Below are 18,302 nucleotides of genomic sequence, written 5' to 3'. Positions count from 1 at the left end.
CATTTGGCAGTTTTGTCTCTAAAGAGTGTCTTTTAATCTAGAATAATTGAGCAACTTTTTTCATTTCACTGCCTTTTTGAAGAATATAAGTCTTATACATCTCACATTATATAAATCACAAATCACTGAATCTGTCTGATGGTTTCCTCATCATATCACCTACATTTCCTGTAAACTGGAAGGGAGAACTAGAGGCTCGATTTGATTCAATTTAAATCTTTGCTTCACAGGTTGTGTTAGAACTTACTGCATTACATGCAACCCTTAATTTTTCTTTTTTGTATTTTGTGTATATTTAAAATTCTCCATAATAAAAAGTAAAAACAAAACATTAGTGCTGGGAGGGGATTGGACAAAGGAGAGGGGCAATTAAAAGGTAGAGGATCTCTTTTTGAGGTGATGAAAATATTCTAAAATTGACTGTGGTGATGGTTGCACACATATGTGAATATATCAGAACCACTGAACTATACATTTTACATGGATGAATTGTATGGTATGTAATTATATTTCAATAAAAGTATTTTAAAAACAACAGAAATTGAGGAATTCACACCAGATAACCATTCATGTGCCTGCCATAGTGCTGAAAAGTCCAGGTTTCAATTGGAAGTAAAATACAAACTGAAGAACCATTTGGAATACAACCCAGAAGGCAGTGGCTATGATGTTCAACCAGGGGAAAATGTGGGCACCTAAGAATATGGCCAACTCCCCTCTTTGGCAGGTCAATCCAGACTTGTCCTTGAGTTTAAAAACCCTGATATTATGCGCTGAACTGTGACCCCTACAAATTCGTATGTTGAAATCCTAATCCAAGGACCTCACAATGTGAGTATATTTAGAGATAGAGCCTTTAAAGAGGTAATAAAGATTAAATGAGGTCATTAGGGTTGGGTCCTAATCTAACGTAACTGGTGTCTTCATAAGAAGAGGAAATTAGCAACACAGGCTAACACAGAGGAAAGACCATGTGAAGATAGGAGATGCCCATTTACAAGCCAAAGAGAGAGGTCTCATAAGAAATCAACCCCAATGACACACTGATCTAGAACTTTTAGCTCCAGAAACATGAGAAAATAAATTTCTATTAAGCCACTAATTCTGTGGTATTTGTTATGGTAGCCGTTGCAGACTAATACACCCGACTTCCTTGAAGAACAACGTATTTGATGATGACCAACTCATGATTATCCCAAAAGGAGGAAAAAGGGAGTTCCAGAACCTGGAGATGCAGAGCAGGTGACATGTCAGGAGATGGCTTTGCCCTTGGTGTCAATTACAGGCCAGGGCACTATAACTTCTTGTTTGGGGGAGGTCAGATGAAGTACACCTGTGCCTCTGCCCCTAAAAAAGCATATTGCTCTGGACAAATCACCTGACCACATGTACAACATCTCCTGTCCTTGCAGATATGGGGCAACTGTCTAGCTGTTCCTGATTCTACAGTTCAGGTATTCCACATACCCACTCACAATGGCAGTCTTAGGAAGCCCCCAAGAAGAGGTGAATTGTCTGGAGTTCCTCAGATGGTTCTCTTTTGGAAGGCTTTTAAAGAATAACCACAACTACGTCATCGTTCCAGTGCTGTGGTGGATGATATTTTCTATAGCTGAATGTTTTCTTACACTTAACAAGTTCTTTTCCCAATTTTGAGTCGCTGAGGTAAAATAAAGTCTGAGTTGTCACTGAAGGTTTTTCCACTTTCAGTTCTTTTACAACAACGCTATTTGGAATTGATAGAGAACATGGGAGGAGGTCCCATTGGATCCATAGCATGAGGGCTGAGCCAAAAAGAGAGAGAGATACAAAGAGCTGGCTCTGGGTAGAAGGTTTTCAACCAGATAGCAAAACTGTTCCTTTACTTCTCACTACGGAAGTACATATCAATAACGTAAACTTACAACTCACCTTCCAGCTTCAGAGGTAAACAGACCATTTTAATAGCACCCAAGAGGCCTCGAAAGGAATAAAAGGAAAGCACACTGTCCCTCCTTGGGGGCAAATATCAGGCCTGGAAAGCCCTCAGATTCACTAATGTGAAAAAAACAAGTGACATATGAGATGAATTAAAAGCCTCTGCAACTTGAGGCAAACAAAAATAGATATGAAAAAATATATTCAAGAAAAACTGGGAAAGAAAAAGAAAAACGAGTTCAAAAGAGGAAAAAATAAATTAAACTTGGCCATCAGGACAGAAAAACTGAGAAGAAATTCAAATGTAAAACATTATATATGAAAACGGAGCTCTAAGAGAGTAAAATAATTTATAGACTACTAGGTGAAACTTTATGTCACTGTTTGACAGTCTAGTAAAATGATGATTTCCAGGTATATATTACCAAAATTAATAAAGAGGTACAAATCTAAACAGTGTAACCCCTAAAGAAATCAAAATGTTGCTAAAGACTTGTCCCTCTTCCCTGCAAATGGATCAGACCCAGTTATTTTTACCCTTCAAAGAATAAGTCCCATATTATACAAACTCTTCCAAAACACTCTGCAAAGCAAGCAAAAACTTAATAAATTCAATCTAGTTCTGTACTTAAAAAAAAAAAAATCACAAGTGGGTTTTATACGAAGAATGCAAAGAAATTTCAATTATTTGGAAACATCAAAAAATTACAAAAAGAATGACATGACCCATAAAATTACACCAATAGATTTTAGCAGCCATTATAATAAAAACTAAGTATAATTGCTATAGTGTGTACTATGAGCCAAGCACTGTGATAAGTGCCTCACACTTATGGAATAATTTTATCCTAACATCCCTATGAGGTAGCTTCATTTTAATAGACGGAAGAACTGAGACACAAGGAAGCCAAGTGACTTGTCGAGGATCACACACCTAAGAAAGTGGTGGATTCAGGATTGAACCTAGAATTCAAGGCACAAAATCTGTGCCCTTAACTACAATTCTATATTGTTTCTTCTAAAAGGTGGAATAGAAGTGCTGGCCAGTTTTGCTCAGAGGTTAGTGCACTGGCCCATGGACCAAAGGGTCAAGGGTTCAATTCCCAGTCAAAGGCATGTACCTGGGTTGTAGGTTTGATCACTGGGCAGGTCAGGGCATGTGCAGGAGGCAACTAATCAATGTCCCTCTCTCACATTGATGTTTCTCTCTCTCTCCCCCCTTCCCTCCCTTCCACTCTCTCAAAAAGTCAGTAGAAAAAATATCATCAGTGAGGATTAAAAAAAAAATTGGAATAGGAGGGAGGGCAGAAGGGGAGAGAGAGAAACATCAATGTGGGAGACACATCCATTGATTGCCTTACACATGCCCCCTCCATATATTATAGAATATCAGACACTAATAATGAAGTAACAGTAGTGAGACTTCCAGGAATACATGTAGAAGATATCCCATGATAAAATGCCACTTCCATATTTAAGAGCTTCTAGGGGTAAGTAGACTGTTCCCAATTTAAAGATGGTACAATTGGAGAGGTGAGCTCTAAAAAAATTATTTATTAAAAACCAGTACATGCCCAGACGGGCGTGGCTCAGCAGTTGAGCGTCAACCTAGGATCTAGGCGATCAGGGTTTGATTCCCGGTCAGGGCACAAGCCCAGATTTCGGGCTCCATCCCCAGTTGGGGAGTGCAGAAGGCAGCCAATCAATGACTCTCTCATCATTGATGTTTCTCTCTCTCTCTCTCTCCCCCCCTTTTCCTCTCTCTGAAATCAATAAAGATATATTTAAAACAAACAAAAAAAAACAGTACATGAAAATTATCTATATGCTAAAAGAAATAGATATCATATCTAACCTCAAAGAACCTATAATAAGTTGGTCTGGATGTATGCACATATGGATTAAGTGGGGAATAATTTACAAGGCAATTTAACAAGAGTTGCACATTGTAGCACCAGCTAATTTCAAACACTGAGGTCCAATGAATAAGAGGAATGAAGAAGCATCTGAAGAAGTAAGCCTTTGACTGATGAGCTGGATCTGGAAGGATCTACAGACAAGATTGATCTGGAAAGTTCTGAGGGACATAGATTAGCAAATGGGAAAAAGGAAAGGCTCTCTGAGGAGGGAGTAATAGTGATGAGGGTCTAGTTTAGAGTAGAATTTTAAAATGTGGGTAAGGAGGGCCACAGCCAAGAGAAACTAAAGAATGAATCAGTCTTGCAGACTGACTTCATAAAATACAGGAGGTGGAACAGAATAAGGAAGATACAATCTCTGTCCTTGAAAAGCACAGTATGATAATGGGATGCATAACTAAGAAATGAGATACATTTCTAAACAGTCGAAAGAAGGGGAGAAAGAGAGAAGAGAGAGAGGGAGAAAGAAAGGAGGGAGAAAGAAAAGAGGAAGGGAGGGAAACCCTAAAAGTACATGAAATTTGTATTCATACTTCCCCAATAGTGGAAAGGGATATACTGTTCCTCCCACTCTACCATCATGACCCAGCAGACAGCATTTAGGGAATGGCCCACTTTGATTAGTGGTTCTAAGAGGGGAGCAGGGTAAACATCCTTCTTACAAAGAAAGCTTAATTCAAAATTCCATGCTATCTTAGAAACTTAGACCTTAAGAAACTGACTGAGTCAGACCTGAGTGCTTCTCTCCAGTGTGAGTTCGCTGGTGATGATTAAAAGTGGAACGCTGACTGAAGGCTTTCCCACACTCAATACATTCATAGGGTTTCTCACCAGTGTGAACTCTCTGGTGCACAATGAGTTGTGAGCTGTCACTAAAGGCTTTCCCACAATTGTTGCATTTATAGGGTTTCTCCCCGGTATGGGTTCTCTGATGTACCATTAGACTAGAGCTGTAACTGAAGACCTTCCCACACTTGTTACATTCGTAAGGTTTCTCCCCAGTGTGAATTCTCTGGTGTATAATGAGATGTGAGTTTTGGTTGAAGGATTTTCCACATTCATTGCACTGATAGGGCTTTTCACCTGTGTGAAGTCTCTGATGTCTAATAAGACATTTACTCAGGCTGAATGCTTTACCACACTCATTACATTCAAAAGGTTTTTCTCCAGTGTGAATTCGCTCATGGTCAACAAGTTGAGAGTTCTGATTGAAAGCTTTTCCACACTCGCTACATTTGTATGGTTTTTCCCCAGTGTGCAGACTTTGATGTCGAATAAGACATTTACTCCGGCTGAAGGCCTTGCCACACTCGTTACACTCATAAGGCTTCTCCCCAGTGTGAATTCTCTGATGGTCAATAAGATTTCTATTAGAACAGAAAGCTTTCCCACATTCATTACACTTGCAGGGTTTCTGACCAGAGTGAAGTACCTGATGTTGGACAAGACTTTTACTCTGAATGAAGGTCTCCCCACACTCATTGCATTCATAAGGTTTCTCCCCAGTATGGGTTCTTTGGTGGTCAGTGAGTTGGGAACTCTGAGTGAAGGCTTTTGCACATTCATTACATTTATATGGTTTCTCCTCATTATGGAGTCTCTGGTGTTGAATGAGATGGGAACTGTGTCGATAGGTCTTCCCACACTTGCTGCATTCATACGGTTTTTCCCCTGTGTGGGTTCTAAGATGAACCATAAGCTGAGAGGTCTGCCTGAAGGCTTTACCACACTCATTACACTCATAGGGTTTCTCTCCAGTGTGGATTCTCTGATGGCCAGTAAGGTGTGAACTCCAATTGAAAGCTTTACCACAATCATCACATTGATAGAATTTCTGTGACTTTAGAACCTGATGTTCTGCAGGACTGCAGGACATATTCTGATGTTCCCCAAGGTCCTTATAGTCATCACATCCATCTTTTGGGGATTTGTTTTTATATTCGTGTGTTATTTCCAGGAAATTACTTTGTAGTCCGCTCCCTTCCTCTTCTGAGGGTTGTGCTTCTAGCTTCCCTAAAGCATCTTCACAGGCATTTCTAGCTCCTGGTCCCCCAGGAACCTCCCCATACAGGCCTCCTGATGTCGCATCAGATGACTCTGATCTTTTGGAAATCTCCTGCCTTGGAGGTAACTCTGAATTCTCCATCTGAGTCTCACCTGATGCAGAAAGAAGGAAGAAAAAAGCTTTTACTCATTACTTGTCCTACTGAGGAAACAGAATCATCAGGAGTCTATCTACCTGAAAAGCCTTCAAGTTATTGGTAAGGAATAAGTTGATGATAGAAAATCAGTAATAGCTCAAGTTTTCCTTCATGGACAGAAAGACAAAGTGGCCAAAGATGATCAGTGGAGAGATGAGGAGCCATCAGGACAGTGACGGATGAGGAGCCATCAGGACTGAAAGATGTCAAGTCAGCATAGTCAAGTAAGCAGAGCAGTTAAAAAGCAAAAGACTGGGTGTAAAGTGTGTTTGATCTTCCAGAAGTCACTGTGACCACGACATTGTATGCTCCCATGATCCTCAGCAATGATGTTGGTGAGAGAGTGCAGGCAAATATCTCAAATCAAGTATGAGAAACAGTGTGGGTAAACATGAAAGTTGAAGGAAGATTTACATTATGAGAGTATGATTAGGAAAAAGTATAAGAAAGAAGGGAATCTGGTATGACAGGACAGTGACAAGATTTTGAGAAGCCATGGATTCAGAAATGTTGGGGTATAGTACTGATGGGGAGGGCAAAGTTCTAAAAGTGGGGATCTCCTGGACCCTGGAGCACCGGACTGTTAAGAACCAGTGCGACACTGTTATAAAAATTGACAAAGGCATCATTAATTTCAAATATAAATCAAAATGTGACTTTCGTATCTTGATATTCTCGAATCACTGGGAAACTTAAGAGTTGACTATGTACTTGTGAATTTTTTAATAAAAAAAGCTGGGAGAAGACAGAGCAATCATACTTATAGACAAATACAAAATTTTGGTTCCTTTCAATCACATCTAAACTAAGCCTACAAACCATCATGTAACTTTAAATGTGGAAGGTGCAAATTTCTGAATCACTGACTCCTGAATCCATACTCTCCAGAGGAGCCTTGTCAATCACAGAACCTGTCCTGACAACAGCACCCTCAAGGAGCTACCCTATTCTAGTCTTTTCTGAAGGAAAAGTTGGGGCAACCATGCTTTGTACCAGGTAACACAGCTCATCCCTTGATGCACCACAGGTTATTGGAACAGGGCCAGGAACTACAGCCAAGTACAGCTTTTCTGTAGGTTAGTCATCAGCCTGCTGTGGCCAGGGCCAAAGTTCTGACCAGCGACGATACTTAACAACTGAACCACCCTTGGAGTCCCTCTCTAAGTAAACTCTGAATTGGAAGTAGGGCAAAAGGAAGGAAGTAAAAGCTCAAGCTGAAATGATGTGTGGGGAGAAGCCAAGCCATTAGGAGCCACAAGAAGCAGAAAGCATGAGAGAACAAGTCTAATTTAGAAGGAGCTATGAGGGGAGAAAAGATTCAGAGTTAAGACAATAGGTATCAGTGGAAGGAGATACACAGGGAACAGCTGTGTTATGTTCCCAATTCAACAGAGTGTAAAAATTCATTTCCTTTTGTTGCCGAGGTTCCCATGCTCCTCATTCTCAATGAGCCCCTTCTTCCCCAAGTCAGTCTAGCTGGTCAGTTTGTAAAAGGTTCCCATTCCTTTAGCCTTATTGTAAATAGCACAGCTCATCACTTACAATAACTTGAGTGGCTCTCTATTCCTTACAAACTCTAATTAAACCACCCTAGCTCAATCCATTATGAAGTCAAGAGAATGTTGATAACTGTTAATGCTGGGTGATGGGCACAGAGAGGTTCATTATACTGTTCTGCTCTGTCTATATTACAATTTTTTCATAATAAAAGGCTTAAAAAGAAAAAGAACATAGCGAAGAAAACATGAAGGATGCAGATGCTGTTACTGGGGCACAGAATCATTACCCAGTGAGGCTATGCTGGGGTCAGTTTCTGGCACGATGCTGTGGTACAGGGCTCTCTGACTCAGTGCTGGACCTTCCCGCTTCTTCTCAGCATAGTCCACAGACAGGCACTTGTATGCTGCAGACCCCTGCAATGACAAGCTTCTATTGCTCAGAGACATTCCCACCCCCAAGGGCAGAGTCATCAGGGATACCAAGAGCACAGGGTAAGAGCCCTGGTGGGCAAAGGGGTGCAGGAGGGAGAACTGGGACAACATATTTAAAAGGACAAGTCCAGGGCAAGAGAGAGTCCACGAACTCAGTAGGAGGGACCAGCTCCAGTGGAAGCCACAAGAGCATTCTCAGAATGGGCCAGCACCCGGGAGATGAGCTCACCTGGGGCCTAGCCATCCGAAGCACAGATGCTGCTGCTTGGTCTCCTGTGTTCCCCACTTGGGGAGGGGCAGGCACTGGGGAAACACGTTGAGCTGAGGGAGGGAAGAAATCTATGAGTGGAGAAGCCCTGTCCTTGGCTTCAATAAGGTCTGTATCCCATTGAGTGGATTGAAGAGAAAAGCAGGCAGCTCCACACTCACAGTTTCTGATCCCTCATCCACACAGGCATTACCTTAAGTGTGCTGTGAATTTTACATGGAGGGCGCAGGACAAGGTCTCTGGTGAAACTGAAAACTGGTCTCTGAGCCCTCCCTCTCTTCCACCTCTCATAAGGAAGTTATACTTCTGACCACTTCCTCTCCACACGGCTTCCCTAGCACCAGCCTCACCTGATCTCCCCCTCAGATCTCTGCCCCCCACCGCCATTCCCTGGTTTCTCCTCCTTCCCCTGCTTTCTCATTGGACACTGTAGGCACTCAGGCCTCAGAGCTTCCTGTTCTCCCTGTCAGAGATCTCACCGACTCTCACTGTCTAATGATGCTCTTAAGTTCAGTTCTCTCTTAGACACTTTCATGAGCTTCCAGGTGTTTGGACATTTCATTTGCTGTCCGACAACACCTTAACTTCATAGTCTCAAATGTATGTTCTTACCATCTTCCTTTCCTGACTTCTCAAGTTGTCTCCATGATTCCAGACATTGTCCAAAACTCTCTAATTTCCCCTCCTCTCTCTTGCCCCATGGATTTTTCCTCCATAATGCTTGTCACATCTATCACTTTCCACACCACTCAACCTCACTCAGGCAATAATCTTCTCTCATCTATTCTCCTACACTAGCTTTCTAATAATGCTCCCAGCCACTGGTCTACTCATTCAAACCATAATACTGGTGTGTCAGAGTAATTTTCCTGAAATAGTTCCTAACACACATCATCCCCTGACCCCCCAAATCATCCTGACCTCAACTCTAAGGCCCTGTACAAGCCTCAAATACAGTCCTCCCTGGCCCCAGCTCAATAGGGTCCAAGGATTAACCACTTACTGTCTTTGTTTATACTCTTTACTCAGTGCCCACCATCTTTCTCCATCTTTTAAATTTCTCCCTGATTTTTCACTGTCCAATCACTGCTACCTCCTCTATGAAGCATCCCCTACCCACCCAGCTCACCATTAACAATGTCACATTGCTCATCTGTGATGGCATCAGACGCCTGGGGACAGATATCACTCATGTATCTTATGAAGTTGCCTCTTCTGACACTATGACTAACTCTCTGCCAAACAGGTGACTGGCTCTTTGAAAGCAGTCAAGGTGTACCATGTATCTCTGTTGCCAACAGTGCCTTTCCCATGACATGTGCTTGACTGAAACTTGCTAAATACATGAATGGTTGAAGAATAAGCAAAAGGAAATGAACAAAGTCACTAGGGAAGGAAGACAGGGGGAAGGACAAGGAGGGATTCCAATAGGGTGGGATATGGGGAGATGAAGGAAAGGTGACTCCAGAAGAGAGGAGACGGGACTAGAGGCCAGAGCCAGAGATGCGAGTACCAGAGTGCCCATTGGAGAGGCAGTATGGCCCTGAGACATGAAGAGGCTCCAGGTGGGCTCCAGGGGCTGAATCATCACTGAGAGGTGAGGCAGGAGGAGATTCCTCTGTTGCACTCAAGGCTGTCATCTCCTCCAAATGCATTTCCTGTTCCTGTGCTGGAGCTGAATCCTAGAGACAGGAAAATACAATTGAGTTCAAAAGAGCATCCTTGACAGTACTGAATCTAAAACCCCTAAGAAGCACTCCAAGAAAGAAAGCCAGGGAGAAGAAGAGCCACAGTATCCTTCAAGCCCCACCAGTACAGCCTACTGGGGGGATCTACTACTTGCCATCCTTCTGCTGACTTTCCTGTTAGAAGCTTGAAGACCAGATTATATAACCACTTCCCCTCAGTGTCAGTTCTTTAGACACAAATTTGCTTTAAGAACCATCTAGAAAAAGAAACCAGGAGAGCAATTCAGTACACTTCCTAGGTCCTGAGCCCACAGAAGAGACCAACCAGAAGTACCAAGGAAATAAAAAATGATAGGCGTACACATCTGTATGTGCACAAATAATGCTACTGAGGCTGGCAGCTGAAGCAATATCCCAGAACAGTGGCTGACAAACCTCAAAAGAGCTTTTCTAATTCTCTCAGCAAAAGTGTCTCCTTTTCAGAAAAACCATCCCTAACCACACTGACAAAGCAAGGACAGTCACTCTCAAATTACATGATTAAATTTCCTATAGCATATACTACTTATACCTTCATTGTCTATTTCTCCCCCAATAAAATACAAGCTTTTTGTCTTGACCACTAGCTTCTAGAACAATGCTAAGCCCAACATTGATGCTCAATTAACAATATTTGCTAACTGACTTCTTCTCCATATTTTGCTTTAAGTTTTTAGGGTTATCTGCAGGCTCAGTTTTCAATATGTACTACCTCTCCTCAATGATTTATATAAAAAGTCAAGTCAGATCAAATAACACCAATCTTTAGAGACCTTTAAAATATTTCAAAGCATAGATCTTTTATTTCTAACTGTTGCTTGTCATCAAACCAGCTCCTCACAATCTCATGGTTACTATTTTTACCAGCATTTGGAACAAAAAAATCTAAAACATTATCCAAATAAATCACATTTATAAGCTCACTCACTCTGGCATGTATACAGTACAGCAGAAGGAGAAAATAACCGCTCCTTCAATAAACCATGCTGACTTTCCATAATCATGGTATGTTCAATAGACATGTTATACCCATATGTTAGACATTATAAAAACCAACACTAATAAAGTTTTCTGTTAAAGAGTAAAAAACTTAAATAAAATAAAATAATAAAATAAAATAATAATAAAATAAAATAAATAAAACAAAACAAAACAAAACAAAACAAAACAAAACAAAATAAAATAAAATAAAATAAAATAAATAAAATAAACCATGCTGGACTTGCCCAATTGGGTTATATCTGCTGAGATGGGAGGGAACTCGCTCCTTTAGTGTATCTCTCTCCAGTATAGTGGTAGGACCAGGAGGCTCCCTGAGGGTCTGTAGTCCCCAGGGTCTCCACTGGACAGATCTTATAAATGGGAGTTATAGCTCTTAAATATAGCAGCTATGGGTACTGGCAGAAGATGGAACTTAACTGCACTGTGACAACAGAACCTTGTAATTCACCAGCAATTAAAGCCTGGCCCAGTTACTGTTCATAATCTAGGACTCACAGGTTTCCTTTCCCCACAGGCATGAAATCCCCATTCCAATTTTCATTCTAAGATGGCATTCCACAGCAACACACTAGTGGAAAGCCAGGGGCTTAGAACCTAGGGAGCTGGAAAATCCTGGTTCCCACACTTGGTGGTAATCAGCAATAACCACACTTTGGCTAAGTCTCAGGGACCAAGGGAATGTTTCCTAGCTTTGTCATCCTACATGAGTCAACTAACCTCTCTGTGCTTGTATCACTTGTCAAATGTAGATAATGGTTATTATCTGCATATTTTGTAAGACTGCTAGGAGCTCAAATAAAAGGATATAAAAGTATTTTGCAAGCTGCATGATTCTGCAGCCCAGCAGGAATTACTCTACAACCCTTTCTAGTCCTAAAGAGAAGCACACACATGTTCCCTCCTGCTAAGCAGGCTGACTCTGATCTGCCCTGATAGTCCTTAATCTCCCCCTGGCAAACTGCCATGAGAAAGCTTATTTATTCATTTAGCCATAAATACATTTTATGAGCCAGTGCTAGGAGAGACAACCCTGCTCTCATCTCTTCATGTCAAAAAACTTAAGCTGACAATAGTGGCAGAGTAAGAAATGGAGTCCAAAGACCCCACTCCTAGGCTGGAGCCATGAGTGTTCAGCTGCCCTGACTGTGAACTGTTAGCCACTCTGTTGGGTTTGTGACTCAGTCACCTTTTTCTGAGGCTCTCTGTATAAAAAAAGACTGAGTTTGAATGGAGGGAGCATTCTCTTCTGCTTAAAGCAAAAGAAGGAAGGAAATAGGAAAAATTTTCTTCCACCCTCCTCAGTAAATGGCACTCTTAACAGTTCTTCAGTCACTTGTCTTTGCCCATGGTTGGGCCTACTTGCTTTCTAGACCTGTGATGTTTACTTGTTTATACAAGAAAATATTGGTTGACAATGGATTTGATAATGCCAAACGGGCACTGTCTAGTACTCCTGGAAAAAGGGCTAGCCCTAGGAATCCAATCAGCTGGAATTGATTCTGTAGGCATACATATGTAATCATGTTTTTAAAAGCATTGAATAAATTATGTGATGGGTACTTGGGAAATTTCATTTACTGTTTTTTCCTGGTAAATTGCAAAGGATTAAACATAGAAGGGACCCTAATTCACCCTACTCAGTTACAAGGGAGCAATTTGAGACTCATCAGGAGGAACTGATTTATCCACGGTGTGATGTGTCAATTTAGCACCAATCTAGGTATTGCTGTGAATGTATTTTGTACATAATCAGTTTTCTTTAGCATCCTACATAACCTGATGGGCCTTATTTCATCAGTAGTAAGGCCTAAAATTCAGAGCTGATGGTACCATGAAGAAATTCTGCCTGGAGACAGCAGCTTCAGCCTGTGCCTGAGAGTTTCAGCCAGACCTTCCAGTTGGCCTGCCCTACAGATTTCAGACTTGCCTTGTTAGCTCCCATAATCACACAAGCTACTGTCTAGCAATAATACAAATATAAATGTATATAAAAATAATTTTCTACTGGTTTTTCTTCTTTGGCTAAACCCTGACTGATACACATGGTCTCTGAGCTGGTTAGCTCTGTGGTCCTAGAAACCAGATTTCTCCATGTTACCACACTTTTGACTCCCCAATTTTTCCTTTAATTTGAATTACCTTGGCTTTAAATTTGAGAGAACCTAGGGAAATAGTAAAAATTGAGTTAAAGGGGTAAAAAGACCCCAGTTGGCTTTGGAAAGGAACAAAGGAACAAATGTTTATGAGGCCAGAAATGCCACCTCTTATAAAGAAACTAAAAGGCAGGAAGAGAGAGAAATTGACTCTGACAAGTCTGAGGAAGGGAATAAAGAGAAGTTCTCAAATGTGGGCCCATACCCGAGGTTTACTTCTGTCCACCATGCTCCTGCATTCTAACCAATGTGTAGATCCTCTACCTGCCAGGAGTGCTGTGTGGATCTCCAGGCTAGAGCTGGCTCACAAAGCACTATTTCACAAAGTGATTCACAGTTTGGCTGCAATCTGCATTTTTGGTCATGGCTTGGAGCACAAAAATCTTTCCCCTTTATCCAGGTCTGGCTCACGAATCCTAAGGGCAAGCCAGCCTAAAGCCTAAGAAATGGAGACTGCCTATTCCCAGGTTAACCTAAGCACCAGATAATGGTTCTAGATGCCATTCTAGACTCAACTGCTCACCTCTCCTGGTCCACTGAGGTGTCTCTGGAAATCCTCCACCACGGCCACAGCTTCCTCACCACTCTCGGGGTGATGCAGTTGTACCCAGGTCTGGAGCTCGCCAGGCAGGATGCTCAGGAACTGCTCCAGCACCAGCAGCTCCAGGATCTGCTCCTTGGTGTGCACCTCTGGCATCAGCCACCAGCGGCAGAGCTCCCGAAGCCTGCTCAGCGCCTCCTGCGGCCCAGACATCTCATGGTAACATAACTGCCTGAAGTGTAGCCGGAAAATTTCACAAACAGGAGGGTGATTCTTTTGGAGACTGCAGCCTTGACCCCAGGTCTGGCTCCCTGGCTCCTGCTTTCCGGTCAGGCGTCCCTCCTGCTTCTGGAGAACACCAGCCCTGGAGATGAGGCCTAAAGTTCCCCTGCCTTGGGTGGCCATTATGACCCCGAAGAGAAGCTTGTTCCAGCAGCAGTTTGTCCAATTGAAATGATGGTTTGTAATTCAGGTCTCAGGAGTTGTTTTTCAGAGTTGGGGTGTGGGGTGAGGGGGCTGTCACCTACAGAAACATCAAGAGAGAAATCAGAGTCCTTGGAGTGTTCAGCCCCAGGTTGATGACAGACCTCCCACATTTAAAAAGCTAAGCTCCAGAAAAAAAGATAGAAAGAGCACAGCCAGGGTAGTCTCTCTAAGCATCTCTCCAAGTGACTTACCTTCTTAGACTTTCAGTGGCTTCCTATAGGATAAAACCTAAATATCTATGCCTACCATTCACAGCCCTTCACAACATGGTCTTAGGCCTCTGTTCCAGCCACATCCCCTACCACTCTCCCTAGGTACCCAGGCTAGAAAGATAACAATGATCTCCAAATGTGGGAAATGCAAGATGATTCAAAGCTGTTATTTAACTCTTATTTAGCACATGCTTTATAGTGTGCATTAAATGTGAAAGATAGCACATATCTTTAACTTACAAATAAACCTATGTTGGAAGTGCATGCTCAACACTCTTCTACTCTTTTTAAAAAAATACATCTTTATCAATTTCAGAGAAAGGAAAAGAGAGATAAAAACATCAATGATGAGAGTCATTGATTGGCTGCCTTCTGCACACCCCCTACTAGGGATTGAGCCCACAACCTGGGCATGTGCCATGACTGGGAATCAAACCACAACCTCCTGGATCATAGGACCACTGAGCCACACTGGCTGGGCTCTTCTACCCTTTTCTATTGAGATAGAGCTGCACAGTAAAGTATGGGACTAAAGCTCTAGAGACATAACTAGAGTACTCTTTCCCTGTTTGGATTTTCCTTCTTCCTTTCTACTTTTGACAAACTCCTACCCATCTGTCAAGACCCAAATGCCATTTCCTCTTGAAGGCTGTCCTGATTGCCTCATACAGGGAGCTGGCAGCCTCCTTCTCTGACCCTATCACTGTAACACTGTACTTTAACTAGTTTACATACAACTCAACATTCACATCCTCCAAACTGCTGGGTGGCCACCAAAGGAAAGGAACCCAATGGAGTCAGGAAATGCCAGACCTTTTTTGCCCTGGACAGCATGGCTCAGTTGGGGTTGTCCCAGGGACTGAGAGGTGGAGGGTTCGGCTTCCAGACACGGCACATGCCTGGGTTGCTGGGTTCAATCCCCCGTGGGGGGTGCATACAGCACCTATGGGAGGCAACCAATAGATGTTTCTCTCTCTAAAACCAATGAAAGAATGTCCTCAGGCGAGTATTGAAAAAAATAAAATGCCAGACCTTTTTCTCCTCAACCTACCTTCCCTGGGAAACCTTCCTGATCTCTCCAGGCTTCAGTGTGGTGATTGCCTCAGTAAGACCACAGTACCTTTTTCATTCAAACTTCTGCTAGATTACTACTCACATTGTGTTTGTGGTTTATAGGGCTGTCTCCCCAACTTTCTGGGTGGACTCAGAGGGCAGGGCTGGTTCCCAGTCATCTTTGCACATGTGTGTACATGGCAGACAGAAACACGTTTGGTAAACGAATGAATGTGGTTCATTTAGCAGATACTGAAGGGGGGGGCGTTTATTCAGTTTATATATGGTAAAACTATGAAATCAGCATTTTAGTGGTAACGAGGGCATCTGTGCTCTGCTTCCAATTCGCCACGCATCTGGGTACCCAGGGTAAGCTACTTCTCTCTAGGTCTCAGTTTCTTTAGGAAGGCAAAGATGGGCTTAAACATAACCCGTGAACTCTTAGGTCCCATACATTCCTACTTCCTTTACTGTTCCGAATGCTCAGCGGCTCATCTCATCCGGATTTCTGCGTGTCCAGGTCGCACTCCACGTTTGCAACTCCGACAGCGTCAGACGCGCTTCTGCCGCTTCGGCTCGTGTCCCGGCGCCAGGCTGGGAAACGCCGCGCTGTGCTTCGCGCCGGCCCCGGCGTCCGCGGCGCCGCTCACCTGGCCACGTCTGCCCCGCTCGTCGCTGTGCCCGCAGGGGTCCGGCTCCGTGCCAGGCACAGCTGGCCAGGGGAATGCGGCAAAGAGGAGACTCTACTTCTTGCCGCTTCAGAGCCTCACGGGGACTGCGCCGCGGCTGCTGGGCGGAAGCGCGGGCGGGCCAGCGTCGCCGACTTGGGCTTTGGGCGGCCGCGGCGCCAGCCTAACGACCCGGCCGGGCAGCACCTCTTTTCCTGCCCGGGTCAGCTCACTGGGAGGACCGCTGTGGCAACGCCTTGGCGCCGGACGCTGTGCCGGGCGGCAGAAGCGAAAAAACAATGGCCGAGCCGGAAGTGAGAGAGGCCGCGCTTCCGGCCGCTCCAGGAACCCGGAAGTCTCGGCGTAAAAGGTGGGCTCGTGCGCCCCCGCACCTGGGACGGGGGTGGCGCCTTAGGTGCTGGGTCTTCTCGTTCCCAGGCCAACCCCGGCACCGCGACGGCAGCGGAGCAGGGCCTCCTGGCTGCATTTGCGGCTCTCAGACCATTCAAGGTCTGGGCGACCAGCCGCACCCTGGCTCTGCCTTTCTCCTCTTGGTGGCCTTGGGAAAGATACCCAACCTGAGTCTGACACCCAACCATCTAAAAAGTGCAGAGCGCGGCGTGTGCCTCGTGGGGCTACGAACGCTGGAAAGGGTAACATACAGACACTACATGGCAAAAGGCCTGGCATAGCCTGTGCATTCAGTCAGTTGTTATCATACTATACATCAGCAGTTTTCAACCGGTGTGCAGCAAGAATGTTTAAAACGTTCAATACCTGACTAGTGAGGGGCACTGACCTCTTTTCCCTTAGAACGTCAAATAGAAAAATGACAACAGCCAACACAATAGCCGTCCAGTGTGAATGAATCATAATTATACCTATTTGATGGTCAGATCGGCAAATGTATGTGTGCATGCGTGTGCGCACCCCACAGAATTTTAGTAATTCATTTATGTGTGTCTTTTTCATAAAAAAGGTTGAAAATCGCTGCTGTACCTGATGCTCAGGGCATTTGCATCCAATCTGAGTCGCAATGAAGTGAGCAACAGGCATGCCATTTCACTAATGAGGAAATAGGCTAAAAACCTGATATTTTGGCCCAAAGATGTGGTTAATCTTTATTTTTTTTTCTTTTTATCTTCACCGCAGGATTTTTTTCCATTGCTTTTCAGAGAGAGTGGAAGGGGGGAGAGAGATAGAGAGAGGTGAGATAAACATTAATTGGCTGCCTCCTGCAGGCGCCTGGATCAGGGCGGGGAACCTACACCTGAGGTACATGCCCTTGTCCGGGAATTGAACCCACGACGCTTTGGTCCGAGGGCAGACGCTCTAACCACTGACCCAAATCGAACAGGGCTCGTTAATCTTCCCTAGAACGACAGTCACACTCTGGTGGCCAAGGAGCCGATAAAAAGTGGGACGATATGAGGATAACATAATCTAGATGGAGTTATCTAGTCTAGTATCTGGGAGGCAGGTGTTACCCAGGTGGACTTCACCTTGAAGAATGATTTGCACGCAGAAGCAGGATATAAACAGCTTCCTGCTGCTAACATGACTGAGCAGGTCCCAGAGGCACCACTTCTGGGTGTAATGGCCATGGGTGAAGGGTAAAGGATAAGATAAGCCACTTTCCAATGGAGTTGACTATGTATTTTATGTATCTCATTGTAGCCCGGCAGGTAGGTCCTTACAAGATCCAAAATAACAGTTTCCTGGGCTATTCAGTGATGAACAATATCCCAAGTGTTCTGGGCCAATGTCTGGACCACTGACACGTGTCCCTCATGTCTCTGCACAAGACAGGATGGAAACAAAAACATCAGAAGACCTGCTGCAGAGTTTTCACAGGTTTAGAGGTTTCTTAGACCAGTCTTTTCCCACTTAGGCTAATGAATGACCTTCTGATACCAAGGTCACCATCTACACTGGAAACCTCACAGGGAGCTCTTGACTATCTGGCCCTAGCTACTGCCTGACATTGCCATTGGATGCGGCGTGTTGATCCGTTAAGGCTTCAGTGACTCAGGGCTCTTGAGGAGGAAATCTCTTGAGGTCACACACATAGAGAAACCGCTCAAGCTCTTTTGTGATGGGAAATTTTGTTTAAAATTAGATAAAACTCAAAACTCTTTCCTGTGGGTGGCTATAGCTAACCCTGGAGTTCTATACCACCCTATGTCATATTTCCTTAACCCTTACACCTCTTGTAAGTCGCCCT

The 18,302-nt window shown here is 43.7% G+C and overlaps 1 protein-coding gene across 3 annotated transcripts; it reads right to left on the bottom strand.

The window, feature by feature from the left end:
* Window positions 1-3,453: 3,453 nt before the first annotated feature.
* LOC308568191 (zinc finger protein with KRAB and SCAN domains 7-like) lies at window positions 3,454-16,379 on the bottom strand. 3 transcript variants are annotated; one of them, XM_081160807.1, is made up of 6 exons: window positions 15,865-16,379; window positions 13,642-14,182; window positions 9,750-9,918; window positions 8,198-8,289; window positions 7,824-7,950; window positions 3,454-5,993 (listed from the first exon to the last, which is right to left on the bottom strand). In XM_081160807.1, the coding sequence occupies exons 2-6, from the start codon at window positions 14,062-14,064 to the stop codon at window positions 4,546-4,548; spliced, it is 2,259 nt and encodes a 752-aa protein (XP_081016933.1). In that variant the 5' UTR covers window positions 14,065-14,182; window positions 15,865-16,379; the 3' UTR covers window positions 3,454-4,545. The 3 variants fall into 3 exon arrangements, with proteins under 3 accessions (XP_081016933.1, XP_081016934.1, XP_081016935.1); XM_081160808.1 differs by having other exon boundaries at window positions 15,514-16,368; XM_081160809.1 differs by having other exon boundaries at window positions 15,873-16,368.
* Window positions 16,380-18,302: the final 1,923 nt, after the last annotated feature.

This window comes from Miniopterus schreibersii (assembly GCF_964146895.1).
Source record: "Miniopterus schreibersii genome assembly, chromosome: 15".
NCBI classification, from domain to species: Eukaryota; Metazoa; Chordata; class Mammalia; order Chiroptera; family Miniopteridae; genus Miniopterus; species Miniopterus schreibersii.
Note: the sequence above shows the minus strand (reverse complement) of the source record. Positions and strands in the feature narration are given on the sequence as shown.